Source organism: Amblyomma maculatum, chromosome 1 (assembly GCF_055883805.1).
Source record: "Amblyomma maculatum isolate TAMU_Amacu chromosome 1, ASM5588380v1, whole genome shotgun sequence".
Classification (NCBI taxonomy): Eukaryota; Metazoa; Arthropoda; class Arachnida; order Ixodida; family Ixodidae; genus Amblyomma; species Amblyomma maculatum.
Genome location: NC_139344.1, coordinates 468,765,438 through 468,785,736, shown reverse-complemented (window position 1 = coordinate 468,785,736; position 20,299 = coordinate 468,765,438). Strand labels below are relative to the sequence as shown.

Below are 20,299 nucleotides of genomic sequence, written 5' to 3'. Positions count from 1 at the left end.
GCGGACGATTGTGTAATTTACCGCCCTATAACTAACACCAACGACACTTCTGTCCTTCAAAATGATCTTAATAGCATACACCAATGGTGCCCAACGTGGCTAATGTCTCTAAACACTACACAGACTTTCCATCGCCGCCAAAATTGTACTCAGCATGCTTATAAAATTATCTAGAAAGACCGTCCAGTCTTGTCCCTACTGTACAAGTCCCGGTCCACGTATGCTTCTCAGATGCAGAGCAGTTTTCCTCAAGCCACTTCTGCCTACCGTCGACATCAAGCGATCTTGCCTCTCCCACGACTGCCTTATACAGTCGAACCCAGATATTTAGAATTTTGGTTATATCGAACTCGCGGAATATCCCCTTGAAAATCCCACGTAAAAGTATAGGAAAGCTGCGTCGTATATCGAACTCAATTTCACCGGTCATTCCGCAGCACGCATTGGACGGTGCGCCTCCCCCAAAGACGATCGCATCACCTCGGCCGTTTGCCGCATCTAGTTTTCAAGCAACGCGCGGAGGGAATGAGAGGACACAGCTCGGCAACAGCTGCAGCGAAAGCCCTTCCCCCAAAGGCGCACGCATCTGCGGTGATCGGTGCCGCGCTAGCACGTGACGTTTGCAAGTCGTGTGTGAAGGAACGAGAGAGAACTAGCGCAGCCGCGGTGTTGGGGAGAGGGGAAAAGTGCGATAGAGCGAAGCGCAAGGATGTGCCCACTCTTCTGCTGAGCTTTATCTCTCCCCTTCCTCTCTCCCCTTCCGCTCCCTGCCACCGCAGGATCTATGAAAAGTGTAGTTAAAAGATAAACACGTCGTGGCGTTATTGCTGCGCAGCATCTTGGCACGCTGTGAATAAATGATCTACGGTCGAAACGGAGAAACGCTCCACCGAACGCTTTTTTTTTTTTTTCGAATTCTCGGGGGCAAGAATGGGGAGTGGATTCATTTTTCGAGTGGGTTGACTACGCGACAAATACCGTATCATTTTTCACGATCGCAAGTGGCATCTCAAGCAGATTTCTGTATATCGAATTATCAATATATCGAACTATTTCGCGACCCTTTCGAGTTCGATATATCCGGGTTCGACTGTAGACGATTCAATGTCTCTCCTTGAACAGCTGAATCCAACCACCACCAGGTGGTTGGATTATGCAGGAGGTATGCTAAGTGTTTCACCTTCTCCACTAAGATCGGGCCATTAACCAGCAGGTTTGCAGCATGGGCGTTCAAGAACCACTGACAGAGTGCCTGTTCTACGTCTTTGTAGTCTCCTTGTCGAACTCTTTTCTGACCATCGACCATTGCATGGACAGCACTGGTATCATTTTCATTCTCAATGAGCACTTGCAGATGATCGTTGATATTGTCGATTGCGTCAGGCCGTACTTGTGCACCAAGCTGCACACTTTTACACTGTTCTTGTGCTCACATACAATGTTCCGCTTAACTTCTAGCGGTATTGCCATTCGTTTCCTCTTCTGCGGCGGTTGTGTCACGCTTCCTGAAGGTGCTGTTCATGGAAAATCCAGGGTCAGCAAGATCGTGGCAACTAAGACAGCAGACTCAGTTTCATACATCAGGTGACGCAGCGATAGCTACTCAAGTAGTCCGCAAGGAAAGAAAGGAGGCGTATCACTACGTGCTCGTTCCGTGGCCGAGTGGTTTCTGTGGAAACTGGCTCTATGCCGATCATACACGTTTTCAATAACTTGCTTCGAGTGCCTGGACATCTTTGCAGTGCGGATCTTATAGGAAAGACCCACTCCGAAGAGGCAGTCCAGGACACTGCATTGCGCAGCACGGAGGGCACCGCCGGCGGGGTTGTGGGGCAGCGAAAACGCGACACAAACGAAAACGGCCAACAAAACATACAAATTCACCGAATCCAATCGTTTCTCCTTAAAAAAGGTGCTTTTTATGGAGTTGATGGCAAATGTAAGATGTTTTAAGCTTGCAGACAAAGCTACTATTATTCCCTCTCGTCAAGAGCAGGCCCTATTTTTCATCGAGGATGCGGGGAGCGCAAACAGGAGGTCTAGCTATGGCAGTTTTGCACTTGATGTATGAAACGGAGTATAGGAAAACCACGGTAAAAAAAATGTGCACTAACATTGCTGCTTGCCTACAACGAAACATGTGCAACTGCGAAGCAGGGGCCTTTACAAAGCAAACAGGGGAGGATAGCGCAGCGCACCATGGTTAGCGCATCCTCAAAATAGACTGCTCCACCATGCAGAGGCAGAGAGGCCGCGGGCGGTGTCGAGAGGAAGCGGTCAAAGCTCTCTTTCAGAACGGCTGTGCTAAGCAACGCTTTACACCTTCCCTTCTCCTCCGCGTGAGGAAGCACTCCGTCCTCCCCTGCATCTCACAGCATGAAAGCACTTCCCCCCTAACCCCTGGCACACCCGACCAATGCATTGGCTTGACGCGCTCTGTCCTGATTTTTTTCGTTCTTTTTATTTTTATTGCCGCTGCACCGGTGTTGTCGACGTTTCAGCGCATGCGCCCACTTTTGTGGTCACCGCCTTTGTGTTTTTGTTGACTTTCAGTGACCATATTTGATTGTTATAACCGATAACATAATACGACCCCATTGTAATAAGTGGTTTATATTACTATAGAACACATGGCAAACCTGACGGTGCAGTGGCTGTCCATCATTACATCCGATATACAGCCGAACCCGGATATTTTATATTACCATAGAACACATGGCAAACCTGACGGTGCAGTGGCTGTCCATCATTACATCCGATATACAGCCGAACCCGGTTATATCGAACCCGGATATATCGAATTTTGGTTATATCAAACTCACGAAATATCCCCTTGAAAATCCCATGTAAAAGTACAGTAAAACCTCGATAATTCGAACTCGGTTAATTCGAAATCCCGGATAATTCGAAGGTTTTCTGCGGTCCCGTATTTTCCAATGTAAATTTGGCCGGATAATTCGAAAAGGCGGCCTGCGCCAGCCCGGTTAATTCGAAAATTTGGACTGCTATGCGGCAATGCCTGATCCATGTTTCGCTGCAAACCCGGCGAAACGACGGCCCTACGGAGCCGCGAGGCAAAGCCACATAGTAATGGTGATGATTTATAGGCGAAGCGCCCCAGCCGGAGCACTCTCTGCACAAAAATCGGTCCACAGTGCGCCTCGCGCACCGCCGAAACATGCGCCTGCAGAGAAGACGTGCTTCACTGCAACACGACGGGCATACCGGTTTTTATCACGTGACCTCGCCCCCACTCCATCCCTTGGTGTGCTTCGCCCACTCTTCCCCCGTGCCTCCGATGCTGCAAGTACGCCACCACCACCGCCGCGCCGGTCCCGCCTGCGCCATTTCTTTGTGTTGTGCGCTGTGGTTAGGAGTCGGCTACTGTGCCGTTTTTTTGGGCGGGACTGTGCAGAAGTGCCAGCTTTGTGACCGTAGCAGTGCAGAAATGCCAAAGTACAAGACTTTAACGCTGCAGTAGAAGTTCTGCTTGATCCAGGAAGCAGGCAAGAGCGCTTGTTCGAAGACCGAGTTGGCCGCTTGTTCGAAGACCGAGGATGAGTCCAACGCAGTCGGCTTCGCCGAGTATATCAACATTGAGAGCGAAGAGCAGACTGGCTACTCTGACTTGGAGAGTGAGATCACTGCTGATACGCACATGCGCGATGACAGCGACGATATCGACGACGACACCGACGAGCCTCCCCGAGCACCTGCTCTTGGTGAAGTTATCGGATCGCTGAACGTTATCCGCAGTTTTGTTGAGTGCCGCGGTGGAAGTTCAGAGATGTTTCGTCTATTTGACCAACTCAAGAGCATGACCTTAGGAGCCGCAAACTACCGGACGCGGCAAACCAGCATCTCTGATTACTTTCAGTAGTAATTCAAAATATGCCGAATAAAGGTAACACTTTCCTGCAACCAATTTTTTTGCCTAAGTCTTATTTCTTGGTGTGTTCGGTTAATTCGAAAACCCGCTTAATTCGAAGATTTCTCGCGGTCCCGATGACTTCGAATTAACGAGGTTGTACTGTATAGGAAAGCCGCGTCATATATCGAACTTAATTTCACCGGTCGTTTAATATATCGAACTCCGCACCATGCACTGGAAAGTGTGCCTTCCCCAAAGACGATCGCATCACCCTTGGCCGTTTGCCGCGTGATGTTTTCAAGCCATGCGCGGAAGGAATGAGAAGGAACAGTTCGGCGACACGGCTGGTCTGGGCAGCGCCGCGCCCATTCCTCAAAGGCGCGCGCATCTGCAGTTATCGTTTCCCGCGCGCCAACACATGACGTTTGCAAGCCGTGTGCCCGTTCTTTCGCCGAGCTATCTCTCTCCTTCAGCACGCACTACACATGCGCCAAGCCAGCTCAGCCCGTTTTCAGACAGACATCGGATGCTTTCTCCAGCGTGTGCTGCGAACCCTCTGCGCGCGGTGGCTGACGTGGCTATGGCGCCTGCGGACGTTAAGAAGCGGCAGCTGTCTGATTTTTTTTTTTTTTTTGAGTCATCCTTTCTTATTGTTGTGCTGTTCTGACGTTAAGCGGCGGCAGTTTTTTTTTTTTTTTTTTTGCGGGAGTCGTTTATCCTGCATGTATGAATCAACGAAAGCATGGGGTCAGTTGCTGCGATCATGACTCCCGACCCAAGCGCGGCGTGGCTTGTGCAATCAAGCTATCAAGGGCACTTTGCCAAGTTCGCTCCCTGCCACCGCAGGAGCTATCAAGAAATAAACGCGCCCGGACGTTATCGTTGCGCAGCATCTTGGCAAGCTGCCAAGAAATGAGCTGTGGATGAGACCACCGAAACAGAATGACGCACGCTGTCGACATGCAAGCGAAAACGCTCGCAATTTCTGCCGCGGCGACACAGAAACCTTTTGAGCTACCGCGGTGGCTCGAGCAGCGAGAGGGACACAGTTCCAACAAGTTTGAAACTTTTCACGCGGCGCTGAGATCGCTCAATCGCTTGCATGCGAGAGAGTTGGCCTTTACGCATTTTTTTTTTTTTCAAATTCTCGGGAGCAAAAGTGGAGGGTGGGTTCATTATGCGAATGGGTTGATTACGCGACGCGATTACGCGAGTATCGTTTTTTCGCATTGTAAGTGCCGTCACAAGCCAATTTCTGTATATAGAATTATCGAACTATTTTGCGATCCCCTTCGAGTTCGATATATCCGGGTTCGACTGTATTGTTAAAACCGGTATTGTTATAAGTGGGTTTGAGTGTATCAGGGGTGGAAGCAGGCTCGAGCTTTTTGGAGCAGCTTTGGAAGCAGTAATAAAGTCTCTTTGGAGCAGCCTTGGAGTAATGAAAGGAGCGTTTTGGAGCGTATGATTCATGTTTTGAAGCAAGTTTTTAAGGTCATCTCTGATAATTGCAGTTTTCTCTTTCTGAAATACAAAATATCCAATCTGATTTCTTTTTATGCAAGTTGACTGCCTTTCCAACTTCGCACTCATCTTTGATGATACAAACAATAGCAGCAAAAGGAACGCTTGCTGGTGCACTTCCTAACTGAACACATAGTGTGACCTAAAAATCTGACTTTTTTTTTACTTGATGGATTCAAATGTCGAGTCTATCAATTCGATGCACTCAAGCAGAACCACAAATTTGTAGCTCAGATTAATGGGCACGGTATTTCTGCTCTCTATTTTGTGCTATCCTTTCTGATCAGCCTGTGCTGATAAATTCGCGAGTACTGGTCAGTAGTGCCTTTAGGAAATATAGATGGCTTTAAAGGGTAGCCATTTCATCCTTCAGAATATTTATTTCACTGCCATCTGCCAATAGTTCTATCATTCTTTGCTTGAGCAATGCTGGGGATCATTTTTAACACCTTGGAGGTGGGTTCTGTATGCCTTTCCAATACTATTAAGAAGCTTTCGGTAGTGTTTGACACCTTTGGCGTGATAACCCATAACGCTTCAAGTGTGATTTTATCTGCCGTAGGCCTGAAAAGTTTGCCCCTGACAAAAAAGCTCGATGGTGAAGTGCCTGCCTGTTCTCACAGCAGAACCATTAAAATCACTCAGAGTTTTTGTAGTCGTACAAGTTTCCTAACGGCTCAGAGTAGTGAGTGCTACGTGCTTCGCTTGCTGCTCTCACCTCTCTCCCCACTGGCAATTCAAAAGGCTGAAAAATACTATGTCACACGCACAGTGCAGTTTTTTGTTCAATTAATTCCCTTCAGTTGCAGTTTGGAGCAGGATGGAGCAGAGAAAGCAGTTTGGAGCAGAATGCAGAAAATGGAGCAGCACTTCCACCCCTGACTGTATATGTTTCTTCGTTGCATCGCGTCCTTATCTTATTAAAATCAAAACAAAAGATATGGACTGATGACAATATCAACACAAAAACACTCCTATTTATATGGATACCTGCACAAGCATGCTTTCAATGCACTCCAAGAGGATATCAGCCACATCAAAAGAATTAGTGCAAATTTAACTCTTTACATTAGGCATGCTTCCCACTGCAATCAACACGGGAAACACTAGACAATGCTATCATGGGAAGTCGAATGACTTCCAGATAGCATTTTACATTACTATTACCAACAGTGTCCCAAGACATTGCTCAGACCCTATGACACTGCTGTGCATTAATCGTTCGACATCATAGGAAGCTAAATGTTGCAAATAATGTTAGAATAAACTAAAACAAATAAGTGGCACTAAAGTGCAACAGGGTGCAACATGTCCTGCAGCAGTACCAGCATGTAAAAACTTTTTACATGTGTTTTTACATGTTTTTACTATTACCAACAGTGTCCCAAGACATTGCTCAGACCCTATGACACTGCTGTGCATTAATCGTTCAACTGACATCATAGGAAGCTAAATGTTGCAAATAATGTTATAATAAACTAAAAAAAAATATGTGGCACTAAAGTGCAACAGGGTACAACATGTCCTGCAGCAGTACCAGCATGTAAAAACTTTTTACATGTGCTTATAAATGCTGCAACATGTATCTGTCAGCCATGCACTCCAAAATCAACCTCATAACATTTAAAATACGCACCAGCAAGTGGCTCACTTCACAACAGTGTCGATGAAGACCTAGTTCGTGCAAGTTTAAAATGACCCTATTCACAAATGGCAGACTCTCTAATAATAACATTAGATATGTTGAAAAAAGAAAAAAAATATCAGCTGTGATTTACCTATGGTTAAGCTACAGCTACAGCTCCCTGGCCACGCCTAGGTTCAGCTTACAGTGAAGTTATCTGTATTCTTCTCTTTCTTTTTCTCTTCCTTTCTTTTCTTCTACAGCCAGCATACGGCACACGGTGCCATGCCAACGGCTTGAAAACCTAGCGCAGTGTAGCTTTCGCTACAAAAATGCTGTGCCTAATGCTGCCACTCAATCTGCCATAGTATACTCCCATGGCAGGCATCTTTTCATTGCATCGGTTTTACATTTTAGGAGTCAGGAACTGATGTACCCAACTCCTAAATACGCCCCTGAAAAACCACAACAAAGCCTGAGCAGGTAAGTTGGCCGTCACTTTGAAATCACATCACTTTCCACCTCTCTACCCTCCCAGCTTTGCCACAACCCAATCCAAAATATTTTGCCTCTAGAAGCATGAAAACTCAACACACTGGCTAAGTGTAAAATGGAAAGACTTAATATGCAGCCAATGCCACCACCAATTATATTTCGCACAGACTTCTTTTCACCAAGTTAAACTAAAAAAATGGCTGGGGATGCGAAAACTACACAAAAGCATAAAAGAAAAGCAGGAAAGGGAAGGGGCCTCACTTCTCTCCTTTCTCCTTCTCCTCTTCATCCAGGTAAGAGTACTCGCGCCACGAGTCAAAGCTGTACCTGCATGACCCACAAAGAGAGAAAATGTCAAGAAAAGTCATACTTAAAAGAGTTTACACACCAAAAATAATTAATTCAGACACTAAGGAGCAGCAAAAAAAGAAAAAAAAAAAACGCTCAAATTATGCCTAAAGAGCTGATAAAAATCGACTCAATAATGAAAAAAGCATAGCAACAACTGTTTTTTATGGCTCCATCAATTAGAGGTATGCAAATATTTTAAACTTCAATCAGTTTGCAAGCATCATTTCGCTATTTGAATTACTTAAACCTTCTGAAATTACGAACTTCCCACTCATCTAAACTGGCAGCAAAGCAATGGGACATTTCTTGATGGCAAAAAAACCATGCACGGTAATGTCCACCAGGAGACGTCATGTGCCCATGGGTTAGAAAACAAAGTGTGACAGGCACATTTCTGTCATGCCATGGCATACATTAAAACCTCGTCATATATTCTTGAATAAACACCAGGAAAAACGTATTATCTGGCAAAAAGTATGATTTTAACTGCCTAATATTAAAGAAAATAACAGCTGAATGAGGTACAAAGGCATTTAAAATTGAGACTTTCAATGCATAAAAGTGTAAATATGCATTTAAAGACATCACGTATGCATAGCTCCTTTTTAAGCTCTCGCAGAATTCACTTTTTATTTGTGTAGTCCTAAGCACGGAACAGATCTAGCAATAGATCTCTTTTGTAGAAGGAATGAAGAGCCGGAATCACTTCATTGGGTTTTTCCGAATGCTTCGCCCCCTTACATTGGAGAAGTTAATGCGATGGTTTACAGTCACCGCGCTTTTGCTCATGCCCCATGCATAATGGACGCCGCTCCCCTTTTGCAAGTGAGAATTTAAAAGAAAAAAGGAAAATATAAAGCATTCGTTAAAGCCGGGATACATGCGGCGTTTTTTTCCACGATTTTTGCGCATTGAAAACTGCCGCGACGCCCAGCTCGAGACACATAGAACGACGTAGCAGCGCGAGAGCTGCCGCGGATCCCTTGATGCGAAAGCAAATGCATCATCATCATCACCCTGACTATACACACTGCAGGGCAAAGGCCTCTCCCATATTTCTCCACTTAACCCGGTTCTGTGCTAGTTGAATCCACTTGACCCCTGCGAACTTCTTAACCTCATCCGCCCATCTAACTTTCTGCCGCCCCCTGCTACGCTTTCCTTCCCTTGGAATCGTTTGTTACCCTAAGCGACCATCGGTTATCCTCTCTTCGCATTACATGTCCTGCCCATGCCCATTTCTTCTTCTTAATTTCCACTATCTCTGACCCACTCTGCACGCTTTCTATCTCTTAATGTTACCCTTCCATTTTTCGTTCCATAGCCCTCTGGGTTGTCCTCAACTTAATAGAACTCTCTTGATTAGCCTCCACGTTTCAGCCCCATAGGTGAGTACAGGTAAGATGCAACTGTTGTATAATTTCCTCTTGAGCGATACCGGTAAGCTGCTAGTCATAATCTGCGAGTGCTTGCCAAATGCGCTCCATCCCAATCTTATTCTTCTTGTTATTTCCTTTTCATGGTCCGGATCTGCGGTTACTACCTGTCCTAAGTAGACATATTCGCCTACTACTTCCAGTGCTTCGCTACCTAATGTAGACTGCTGTTCCTTCCCGAGGCTGTTGAACATTACCTTAGTCTTCTGCATATTGATTTTCAAGCCTACCTTTCTACTTTTACTGTCTAGGTCATCAATCATTATTTGCCGTTCATCCCCCCGAGTTGCTTAGCAAGGCAATGTCGTCAGCAAATCGCAGATTACTTAGGTATTCTCCATCAACCCATAGCCCTAACTGCTCCCATTCCAAGTCTCCGAATACTTCCTCTAAGCAAGCTGTGAATAGTACTGGGGAGATTGTGTCTCCTTGCCTAACACATTTCTTTATGGGAATTTTGTTACTTTCTTTATGCAGAACTATGGTTGCTGTGCAGCCACTATATATATCTTCCAGCACTTTTACATACAGCTCGTCTACCCCTGATTTCGCAATGCCTGCATCACCACCGAGGTTTCAACTGAGTCAAATGCTTTTTCGTAATCAATGAATGCTATGTATAAGGGCTGGTTATATTCCCAGCTTTTTTCTATCACCTGATTGATGGTATGGATATGATCGATAGTAGAGCACCGTTTCCGAAAACCTGCTTGATCCTTTGCTTGACTGCAGTCTAAGGTTGTCCTGATTCTATTAGCGATTACCTTAGTAAATGATATGTAACAGACAGTAAGCTGACTGGTCTGTAATTTTTAAGGTCTTCAGAGTCCCCTTTCTTATGAATGAGAATAATGTTTGCATTCTTCCAAGGTTCTAGTACCGTCCATGACACCAGGCACTGCGTATACAGGGTGGCCAGTTTTTCTAGCACGATATCCCTCCCGTCCTTCAGCAAATCTGTAGTTATCTGGTCCTCTCCAGCTGATTTCCCCCTTTTCATAGTTTCTAATGCTTTCTTGACCACGTCCTTTGTCACTGGTGGAACGTCTGACTGTTTTTCCCAACCGCCAATCTCATTACGGTCCTGACTACTTTGGCTACTGTAGAGATCTGTATAGAACTCCTCGGCTACTTTGACTATCTTGTCCATATTCGTGATGACGTTGCCCGCCTTGTCCCTTATCGCATACATCTGGTTTTTGCCTATGCCCAATTTTTTCTTTACCGCTTTAAGGCTTTCCCCGTTCTTTACAGCATGCTCAATTTTCTCCATGTTATACTTCCTTATATCGGCCGCCTTTCGCTTATTGATTAGCTGTGATATCTCGGCCAATTCGATCTGATCTGCTGGATTGGAAGCTTTTATACTCTAACGTTTTTTAATCAAATCTTTCGTCTCCTTAGACAGCTTACCGGTATCCTCTCTAGCTATCGTACCGCCTACTTCTACTGTGCACTCAGTTGAAATTATTGTTCATTGCTTCTAGGGTAATGTTGCCATCCTTGGTAAGCGCTGAATATCTATTCTGTAGCGAGATCCTGAACTCTTCTGCCCTCCCTCTCACCGCTAATTCATTGATGGGTTTCTTTCTTGCTAATCTGTTGCGTTCCTTCATCAGATTTAGGCTAATTCGGGACCTCACCATCCCGTGGTCACTGCATCGCACTTTCCCAATTACCTCTACATCTTGCATAATGGTGAGGGTTGAACACATTATGAAGTCAATTTCATTTTTAGTCTCCCCGTTAGGACTTTTCCATGTCCATTTCCGGTTCTTCCGTTTGGTGAAGGAAGTATTCATGATTCTTAAGTTATTGCGCTCTGCAAACTCAACTAGTAACTCCCCCCTGCTATTCTCAGAACCAATACCATAGTCACCTACTGCCTGGTCTCCTGCCTGCTTTTTTCCTACCTTGGCATTGAAGTCGCCTATTAGTACAGTATACTGCGTCTTTACTTTTCGCATTGCCGATTCTACATTTTTGTAGAAGCTTTCAGCTGCCTGGTCATCATAACTACATGTGGGTGCATAGGCCTGTACAACCATTAGTTTATACCGCTTAATAGGCCTAAATACAATGCCTGCCACCCTCTCATTAATACTATAGAATTCATCTATATTACCCGCTATACACTTATTGGCAAGGAAACCTACTCCTAGTTGTCGCCACTCTGGTAAACCTCGATAACACAGTACATGCCCATCCTTGAGTGCAGTATATGCCTCATTCGGCCTTCTAACCTGACTAAGCCCTATGACATCCCATTTCATACCCTCTAGTTCCTCTAACAGTACTGCACTAGCTAGGGTTCTAGCGTTAAACATTGCCAGGGTCAGTTTCCAATGGCAGCGTGCCCAGCAGAGCCAGGTATTCTTAGCACCCCCTGCTGCGTCACAGGTCTGACCGCCGCCGTGGTCAGTTGTTCTGCAGCCGCTGGTGACTGAGGGTCGGGGTTTTGTGGAGCTTATCATAGGAGGTTGCGGCCAATTACTGCACCAGGGTGGCCAACTCCTGTTCTGGTGAGGGAGTGCGCTGCCGGAGGTGTTCACCGGCATCAGGTCGCACCCCAAGCCTGTTTATGCAATTCCATCGACACGCGGATTTTTGTTTTCTTTAATCCGGTGGAGAATTGCACGGCACTGGGATTTGAACCCCGGTCCTCTTGCATGCGAGGCAGATGTTCTACCGCTATGCCACCACTGCATCCCATGCATCAGGAAGCATAAATAACTGCAGAGCGAAACATGTGAGAGAAGCGACGCTGTCCCTTGTGTTAAAATAGCGAAAGAGCTTATATAAAATGCTACAGTGCCAAATGTAGTAAGCGTACATAGGTCGCACAAGGATTTGGCTCGCTCGAAAGAACGAAGATACCTAGGAATGCCCGCTCAGATACCAGCGGCACGGTTCTTTTTGTTTGTTTTCTTTTACAAATTTCGCGTCAGGGAGAAAACAAATACATTACGATCTGAGAGTAGGTCGTACACTGACAAAAAAGTGACATTCCGTACTTGATTAGGCGTTTATTTTTACAATAATCACATTTTTGCGGTCAAGCTGCAGCATACCTCGTCGGGCATGGTGGCAATGTTGACAGCGGTCACTCAAACTGGAAATGCCAGCTTTCAGCGCTCCTATCGGCTAGCGTCCGCAGTAGCTTCCGGTTCGAGAGGACGCCGCACCTCCCACGTGTCAAATATCTGGCAGGGCCAGATCGGCGGCGGCGCGTGTTTTTTCCGACGCCGGGCGTTGAGTGCGCACCGGCGGGCGTAAAATGCCGCCTTGACGCGGCAAAAATGCTCCATGTATTTCGGCCATAAGCGCGTCCCTTTATTTCGCGCTGTCACCGTGGCATTCACCGTGAATTTCTTGGCAGTGGTGGCAAAGTTGCCACGCAGCGATAACAGCAGCACAGTGTGCTTACTCTTTCATGTTAGCTGTAGCAGGAAAATGAAGGTGTGTGTGTGCGGTGGGGTGGGGGGCAACTCAGCAGAATGCCAGTGCTCGTCTGGTTATGTTGACCTCGATTTTACTTTATCATGTCGTGTTTGGAGCAGGCGCCGTCCAATGCCACACAATCACTGCAGTGCATGATAGTGCAAACGCCTTTTGAAGCGAACAGTGCTAAAGGCCGGCGTTATGTTCGCGAATGGCCCCGTGCTTTTGATGATGACTCATGGGTGGAAGGATGGATGACTGTCGCAAAAGAAAAAGAATTTTCCAACATAATGATTTGGTTTTTTATTTGGGAACTGCCCAGCCCATCCGACGTCATAGCCTTCGACAGGCGTTGGCTGGGATCGCACTGACAGAAATACTTATCCGTATTTCTGAACTAACAGGGGTCGAATTAGCGAATATTTAGTTGCAAGCTTCGGAGGTTGCGCAGAAGAAGAGAGCAGGCAGCTGCCGCCACGGTCACCAACCCCTAACCTCCGGTGCCCTCGGCCACTGTGCCGGTCTTGGCGCCATTTTGGCTTTATCCTCTCTTCCATGGTTTTACTTGGTTTAATCTTCAGTCCCCGTTTTGGACATGCGCAGCCTTTAACTATGCCTGCTTATCGCGGAGGCCTTTATTTGGCCTAGTACTGGGTGCCCAGACACATCGGCACGTAGTTCAAATTGTGGCATGCCATCGTGGCCCGGCCGAAGAAGAAGACTGCAGCCTCAATACGCCTCCCAAGCAAGTGCAGGTTGTGCTTCGTGGCTGTAGGACTGAATGCCGGTAGTTCACTATCCCATTCCTACCAGGCTCAGCGCCGTACCAAGATGGCATGCCACAGAACGATCCACAGCGGAACTGACTCTCATTCGACTTAAAGGTCTTTTTTATAAACCTCTATGGAGCTTAACCAGACTGTGCAGTTCGAGTTAACGAGCCTTTATTGTAGTTGTAGTTATCAAGTGGTTCATCAGTATGCCTCTAAGGCACTGCGAAAGAAGCCATCGTGTTTCTCCTCATAAAGTCCTGTTTCCACGAGAACAGGCCCCTCGTAGGCTTTCCTTGATGCTTCGCCCCGCCGCACCTATGCACTGCAGAAAAGCAACTGTGGCGGGGGAGTGGCGCTGATCAGTTTTTCATGTCGCGAGCGCTCGTTAGGTTATGTCCAGTTGATCACAAACATGTTATACGACTATAGTTTGTCGAAATTTGGAATGTAGTAAATAGGAAGTCATGTTTTCCAAGAGCATATTAAAGAACATATTAACTGAGAGAAAAATAATTGAACTCTATGGGAGCTGTCTTACTGCCCGTGATTTTGAACGTGTGAAACGGGAAATCGTATCAACCGGGAACGTATCAAGAAGGTTCTACTGTATTAGACAGCTGGCTGTGAACCAACTACCAACGATCCTCTCTATTCAGATCACCACAATATGAGACATAGCGTGACTGGAACCAGCCTCGCTAGTGGACAAAAGAGGTAGGATGTGGCATGTGTACACTGCGGCAGTTACCATAAGATGACCAGTCTCAATTTACATCAATTAGTAATTTGACACTGTGAATTTTGGGCCACAATGAACATAAAAAAGCACACAGCAGAAACGTGATCATAGCAAGATGTGCATATTGGGACACCAAACTCTACGATTTTGTTTTGACGCCTGAAGTTTGGTACACCATTCAAGCCCATCGTGGAGCTAGCATCCCAGTGAAACAGATATATGTAGTGCTACGCTGTTGTGAACACTGCACATTGTCTTCAGGCGTTGTAAGCACGGTGAAAGAAAAAGAGGTGCTCCGACGGCGCGGCCGCACTGCAGCGAGTGTGCGGTCACTTAGTGATGGGAAGAGGGCAGCTGCCAGAAGCAGCACGTGTTCTGTGGGGCCATCCTCTCTGCCGGTTCTGCTGGCGTGCTTATAAAGCACTGGCACGTGCGCTGATAATTTCCCACTTAAATCAGCATAAAAAGGCCCTAACCCTTAGATATTTCTTTTTCGATATTTACACCCCGACTTCTCCGTAGGTAGAAAATTTCATAACGCTGGCTAAACAAATAATTTCATTTCCGAGCAAACAGAGATGCGTCGTCTGCGCTCACTGCTCCGGAGAGCATACGTGGCTCGCTTCTAGCGGATTATTGCCATGTCTGGCAAATTAAAGAGTAGCTTCATGACATCATGCCGCCGGTGCATTGCCTCTTGCGTAGCTGTTCAATGCATGTGCAATAAAGATTCGCTATCCTATCCGCCTCTTGTTCGCACCGCAACCAGACGCCGATAACACGGCGGTGAAGGAAGCAAGAGCAAAGCGCTGTCGGGGAGGTTTGAGCACCCGCTTCATCCTCGCGGGTGCGGCAACCGTGAGAAACTGCACTGCGACATGAGAAACTGCACTGTGCCAGATGGTATCAGAATGAACTAGCGTTCCAGTGGCAAAGCGAAGTACCGAACACAAAAAAGCAAAGCTATCTATAACCAGATGTGTGTGCCTATCTCAGACATGGCATCCACACGGTCAGACTGGGTCTTTTGCTGCGTGATCGTTCTGCGGTGCAAACAAAGAAACAAAATTGTCGAATGATTAAAATAAATGATTGCAGCCAAGAAACATTCTATTTTAATGAGTAAGTTCTCCATGACCTTCACAATTTCTTCATTTTACTAATAATATTTGGAATACGTGGCTTGCCCATTGAACTTTATCGTATTTTTGTGCAGTCCATGTTGTGGTGAAAGTCAAATTCTAAAAATATCTTTGTGCTGCCCAATGCCACAAGCGCATCAGGAACACCACGCGCACAAATTTGCGAATCATTCACTACGATGTCTGCCAGCTAATTTGCAACGTTGAGAGAAATAAAATAATATGCCACAGTTGAAAAATAGTGCCCAATTCACAAATGTCGTAGAATCTTAAAACCTGCGTCGTGCGCTGGGACTTGCGCAAGGGCATTATTGGAGTGGCCGAAATTACTAGCGCAATGAAATTATGCAATATGTTTACAATGAATTTGAAAGCTGAAGTAAAGTAGAATAGATGGACAAAGTTTAAGAATAATAAAAAAATATTAGTTGTGTTCACAAAATTTTATTGCTTGCTGTTTTCTTGAAATTAGCGCGATCGTACGTCTGTATTGAGACGTTGCATAAATATAAGCTTTCGCAGTTTGATAGATAAATATGCTGAGAACAAAGTGTGGAAACATTACCGCTCTACCACCAGCTTCTTTTGAGACAAAGGCCTGCAAAATAGGCAAAATTTTATTTCTTGGGCCGATTTCACCCCGCCGCGGTGGTGCAGCGGTTACGATGCCAGACTACAGTGCCCGAGTACCCGGGTTCGATCCCAACCGCCAATGGCTGCGTTTCGATGGAGGCGAAAAGAAGAGGCGTCCATGCCCTGTGCGGTGCACTTAAAGATCCCCGGGTGGTCGAAAATACTCCTCATCCCTCCACTACGGTACCCCTTTCTCTCTTTCCGCTTTCCCTAACACCTTCCTCTTTTCCGGGTGCGGGTTTGGTGTCCAAAGAACATTTGTGACAGATATTGCGCCATACCTTTCCTGAGAACCAATTATTATACTTTAAAAAATTTTGTAAAAACAGACGAGGTGTTTGTTATAAAATTGGTGGAAAGGAGTAGCTGGAACCGCTATGTGGCACCAACCTCTCCTTTACTGCTCACGTAAATAAACAAAATCTACACTTCACAAAAAAACAAAATTATCAGAATATAAACAAAAGCATGCATATTTTTAGTGAGACCATTTTCAGCTACCTAACTTTATTATAATTTCTGTAATCAATAACCAAAGTTGTCAAAAACAACAGATAATGTAAGCGCGGCACTCCACTCCTTCGTTATTATTAAATTCCTATGCCCCGAAAAAAATTTGGCAGCAAAATCAATTGCTCATATCTTTTTACCAGTCATCGGGCAACAATATATCATAATTTAAAATCAATTTATAAGGTCGGACGACAATCCTTTGTTTGATGGAATCGCCCTATAGCATCCTACCTTCAAATTGTGTTGTAATGCGCGCCACGCATGTGTACATGGTAATAAAAAGAAATGCGAGCAAAGGCATGCCTACGGGTTTCGCTGTTTAAATTTCTTGCGCCATGTTTACATTCAGCCTGCAGCAAAAACCTTCCACAATTATCTGTAATGCAATAAGTCAGGACATTAGCGTGTTTTAGTTATCAACCGAAAAAAAGAACGGCGAGAAGAAATTCAAACAGCGCAGTGCCGAAACGTAACTGCGTTCGGTTTTTTTTTTTTTTTTTTTCCAGCGCGACCGTACCTAAAACTTTGCACATGTTGGCAGCTGTGAAGGCTCACATAGCCATCTTGCACCCCTTTGGATGGTTTTTCCGCACCGCTCACAGGAGTGCTTTTAGGAAATATTGTATTACTCGTGTTTGTCGTAAACCGCAAAGCTGCATATCAGTTAAGAAATCATTCATGCGGCCCCAAGTTGAATTATAACCGAGAAACCTGGCAGACATATAAAAGTACCCACCTCCAACCAAAGAAAAAAACTTTTTCAAGCAGGCGAAAGCCCCTATGTGCTAAAATTAAGTGCCCATCCTAGGCGCGCCCATAGAAACGCCAGCGAAACGAGCGAAGAAACAGGCCCCCAGTACCGGTGCTGCCCCTGGCGGCCATGTCATGCGTAAAAGTCCCACTAAGCGGCCGCTCCTTGCGACGTCATCGGAGCACCTCTCTTTCTTCTACCGTGGTCACATGGGAGCGAAGGGATGGTCACAATGCAGTTCAGGTTGCTGCTACTGTGTCCAAGTTGCGAGCTGCCTTGCTGCATTATGCCAGCGGTGCTTTGTACCTTGTCCATTGAGTACAGACCTTTTTCCCAGATGAGTACTGTTAACACTGTAAAGAAGGTATTATTCAGCAAGATGATGTTCAGTACTATTCTACTAGAAAACAGTTTTCCTGCCTTTATTTAACGCTTTCTGTACCTTACAGGGACAGCATTAGAAATTATGGCAAAAGTAGCTCAAAACAAAATTTTTTTGCAATTCCAGTATTTCTTTCTATAGCTGTGCTTTGTGGTAAACCGTCTTTCTTTAGTAAGAGCTATCTGTGCCGATATCAACAATCATCTGAGAACACTCGAAAGAATTATGTAACATTTTGATGCGACCAGAATCCCCCGTGTGAATACCGCTGGAATGACTAGGTCCTCCACAGCATCCTTCACTGTGCAACATGCTATTGGTGCAGCGCAATTGACTGCCCTTCAAATATGAGTGTCACATGATGCAGGGTTGGCCACCCACCTCACACAACATGTGTTAAATGGTTTTGCCGAGTCAGAAAGAAACAGTCCGGTCGGCCAGTTTTGGTTTCTTTTTCATGAGCACTGCGCCAGATTGCAGCAGCAATCTGCCATGCGCAGGCTGTCCAGTCAATTGAGCTCGGCTTAGCGCCATTTTAGATGTAACTATATTATACGCACCATACCAGTGGCCAAAGAACAAAGTAATGCTACCCACAGAAGAAAAAAATGGGGGGTGAGGAGGCAACATTAAGGCGGGGGTCCTACTCCGGCAGCGCGAATGTGCCATTTTAGGCAATGTTTGCATGAGCATTCTGCGCGTTGTTCTTTTTCGAACATCCCAATGTAGGCATCATTCGAAAGCTTAATATACTCTCTGTCAAATGATGTGCGCTGCTTTAGTGTGTCAACGTTATCAACTGCATGAGAGGTGGTGTTGCAGATGACAAATTTGCTAGCGTCGTTGATATACCCTACTTCGGATTAGTTTGCTGAAGAAACTGCTGCACTTAGAACAGTTTCCTTTGGCCTACACATAGAATGGGTACTTATATTATGAAACGTGGAGCGTAATTAGTTTTAATTTAATCAGTATTTGATCGGCAGCCTTTTAAACATGGTAAAGTTTGGCTATTTTGGGCACGAATATCTGCGCTTTATCAATGTGCACAGCAGTAAAATTTTTACCACTTCGGGCGCACATTATAATAGTTGAGTGTACGAAGTTTCATCGAAATTTATTCGCTAGTTCGTTTTTAATTACCTTTCCAATTTGAAGATTTCCGTAATACTGCCTCACATCGCATAGCTTGACCAGAAAAACCGCTCATTCTACAGCCTAGGAATCATGCATGGCGAAACTAGAATAGTAGTTATTGGTGATTACGGATGCAAATTGCGCTTTATACAATTAGCACGATTATACTGAGCCTTCAAATATAATCAATTTTTCCTACACGACATTCAATCAAGAAGGCCGTCATACTCAGCAACGTGAGCCTTGTTTGAGTTGGCTTTTTTTTAATATTGTATTACTGTAAAATAAAGTTAAAATAAGAAGCACAAACCATGATGATAATTAGTATTTGCACCTGTATTCGGTCATTAAAGGTTTTTTACTGCTAGCGCCATCTAGGTAAAAGCAGCAAAAGTGTGAGTTCATTCAATTGCCAGGAGAGGCGCGCGTGACTACACTCCTTCAAAGTATTGAAGCTAGTCAAGAAACCTAGAAGTCAGCTTCTCTGCAGTGCAAAAACCCCTTCACCATGGCGGCCAAACCTGTTTTGGGGGCAGAAATCAGGTGCAGTGCAGGAGACGTCTATTGTGGCAATAATGGCCACGTCCATTTCCTGCACCCCTCTTCTTCTTGTCGCAATTATGGGATTAAGAACCCCTCCGTTTGTGAGTGCCATTCATAACACCTCCCCTGCCCCTACCTCCTCCAGGCTCTCAATAGTGAAGGAATTCTGCTCAACACGTTTGCGCATGGCATCAGGCTGGACATGGAAGTATTCTGCGCTGCACCCAACTTCTGCCCTCAAAACAGGTTTGGCTGCCATGGTGAAGGGGTTTGCTCTGCTGACTTCTAGGTTTCTGCAACCCACCTATACTACTTTTGTGCTGTGAAGTGTTTGCTTGTTGCTATTTGCATTGCTGTTTGTGAGGTGAGTGTCACACTTTTCAAAAATTCATTGCCTGTCGAAACAACTTCTTTCTGCAGCAGATCCGGTTTCAAACATTCCATAGAGGAAGAATTTCGACAACTCTCTCACCTGATGCAGAGGCTACAATTCATGATCTAGAGGAAAGCAGAGAGTGTCAGTGGAGTGAAAGGAATGAATGGATACCTGGAGGCACCACTCGATTGAGAACGTGGTGCGAGACACCACTGGTTCTTAGCACAAGGAGACGCATCTACTCAAAGTGGAAACACAAACAGTTCATTAGGGAAGGACCGCGGAGTGAAAGTTCTTTTTAGGTGACAAGACATGACACGCACACTGCGTGCGTGCACATGTTTTGCGCGCATACACTGTGGTTTATGCGGGGGCTATTCGCTCGCACGAAGAACTTGCACATGGTCACCGCATCACCCTTTGCACCCCTGCATTGTGTGCGAACAGTGGACGCTCGCCTGCAGTGCTAAGCCGCTAACCTTCACGCCCAATCGCTGAGGGGCTTTGCGCTATTTTGTGCTTTTCTGAATATGCTTTTGGCCCTGTACTTTTTCCCTCACGCATTCGT

At 45.6% G+C, this 20,299-nt stretch overlaps 1 protein-coding gene across 1 annotated transcript in view; it reads right to left on the bottom strand.

Moving 5' to 3' along the window:
• Positions 1–20,299, bottom strand: part of LOC146209923 (dnaJ homolog subfamily C member 2) — a 122,319-nt gene that overhangs the window by 34,719 nt on the left and 67,301 nt on the right. The window contains exon 7 of the mRNA XM_084605074.1: positions 7,776–7,841. Coding sequence (XP_084461200.1) covers positions 7,776–7,841 — 66 coding nt within the window. The remainder of the gene's footprint in view (positions 1–7,775; positions 7,842–20,299) is intronic.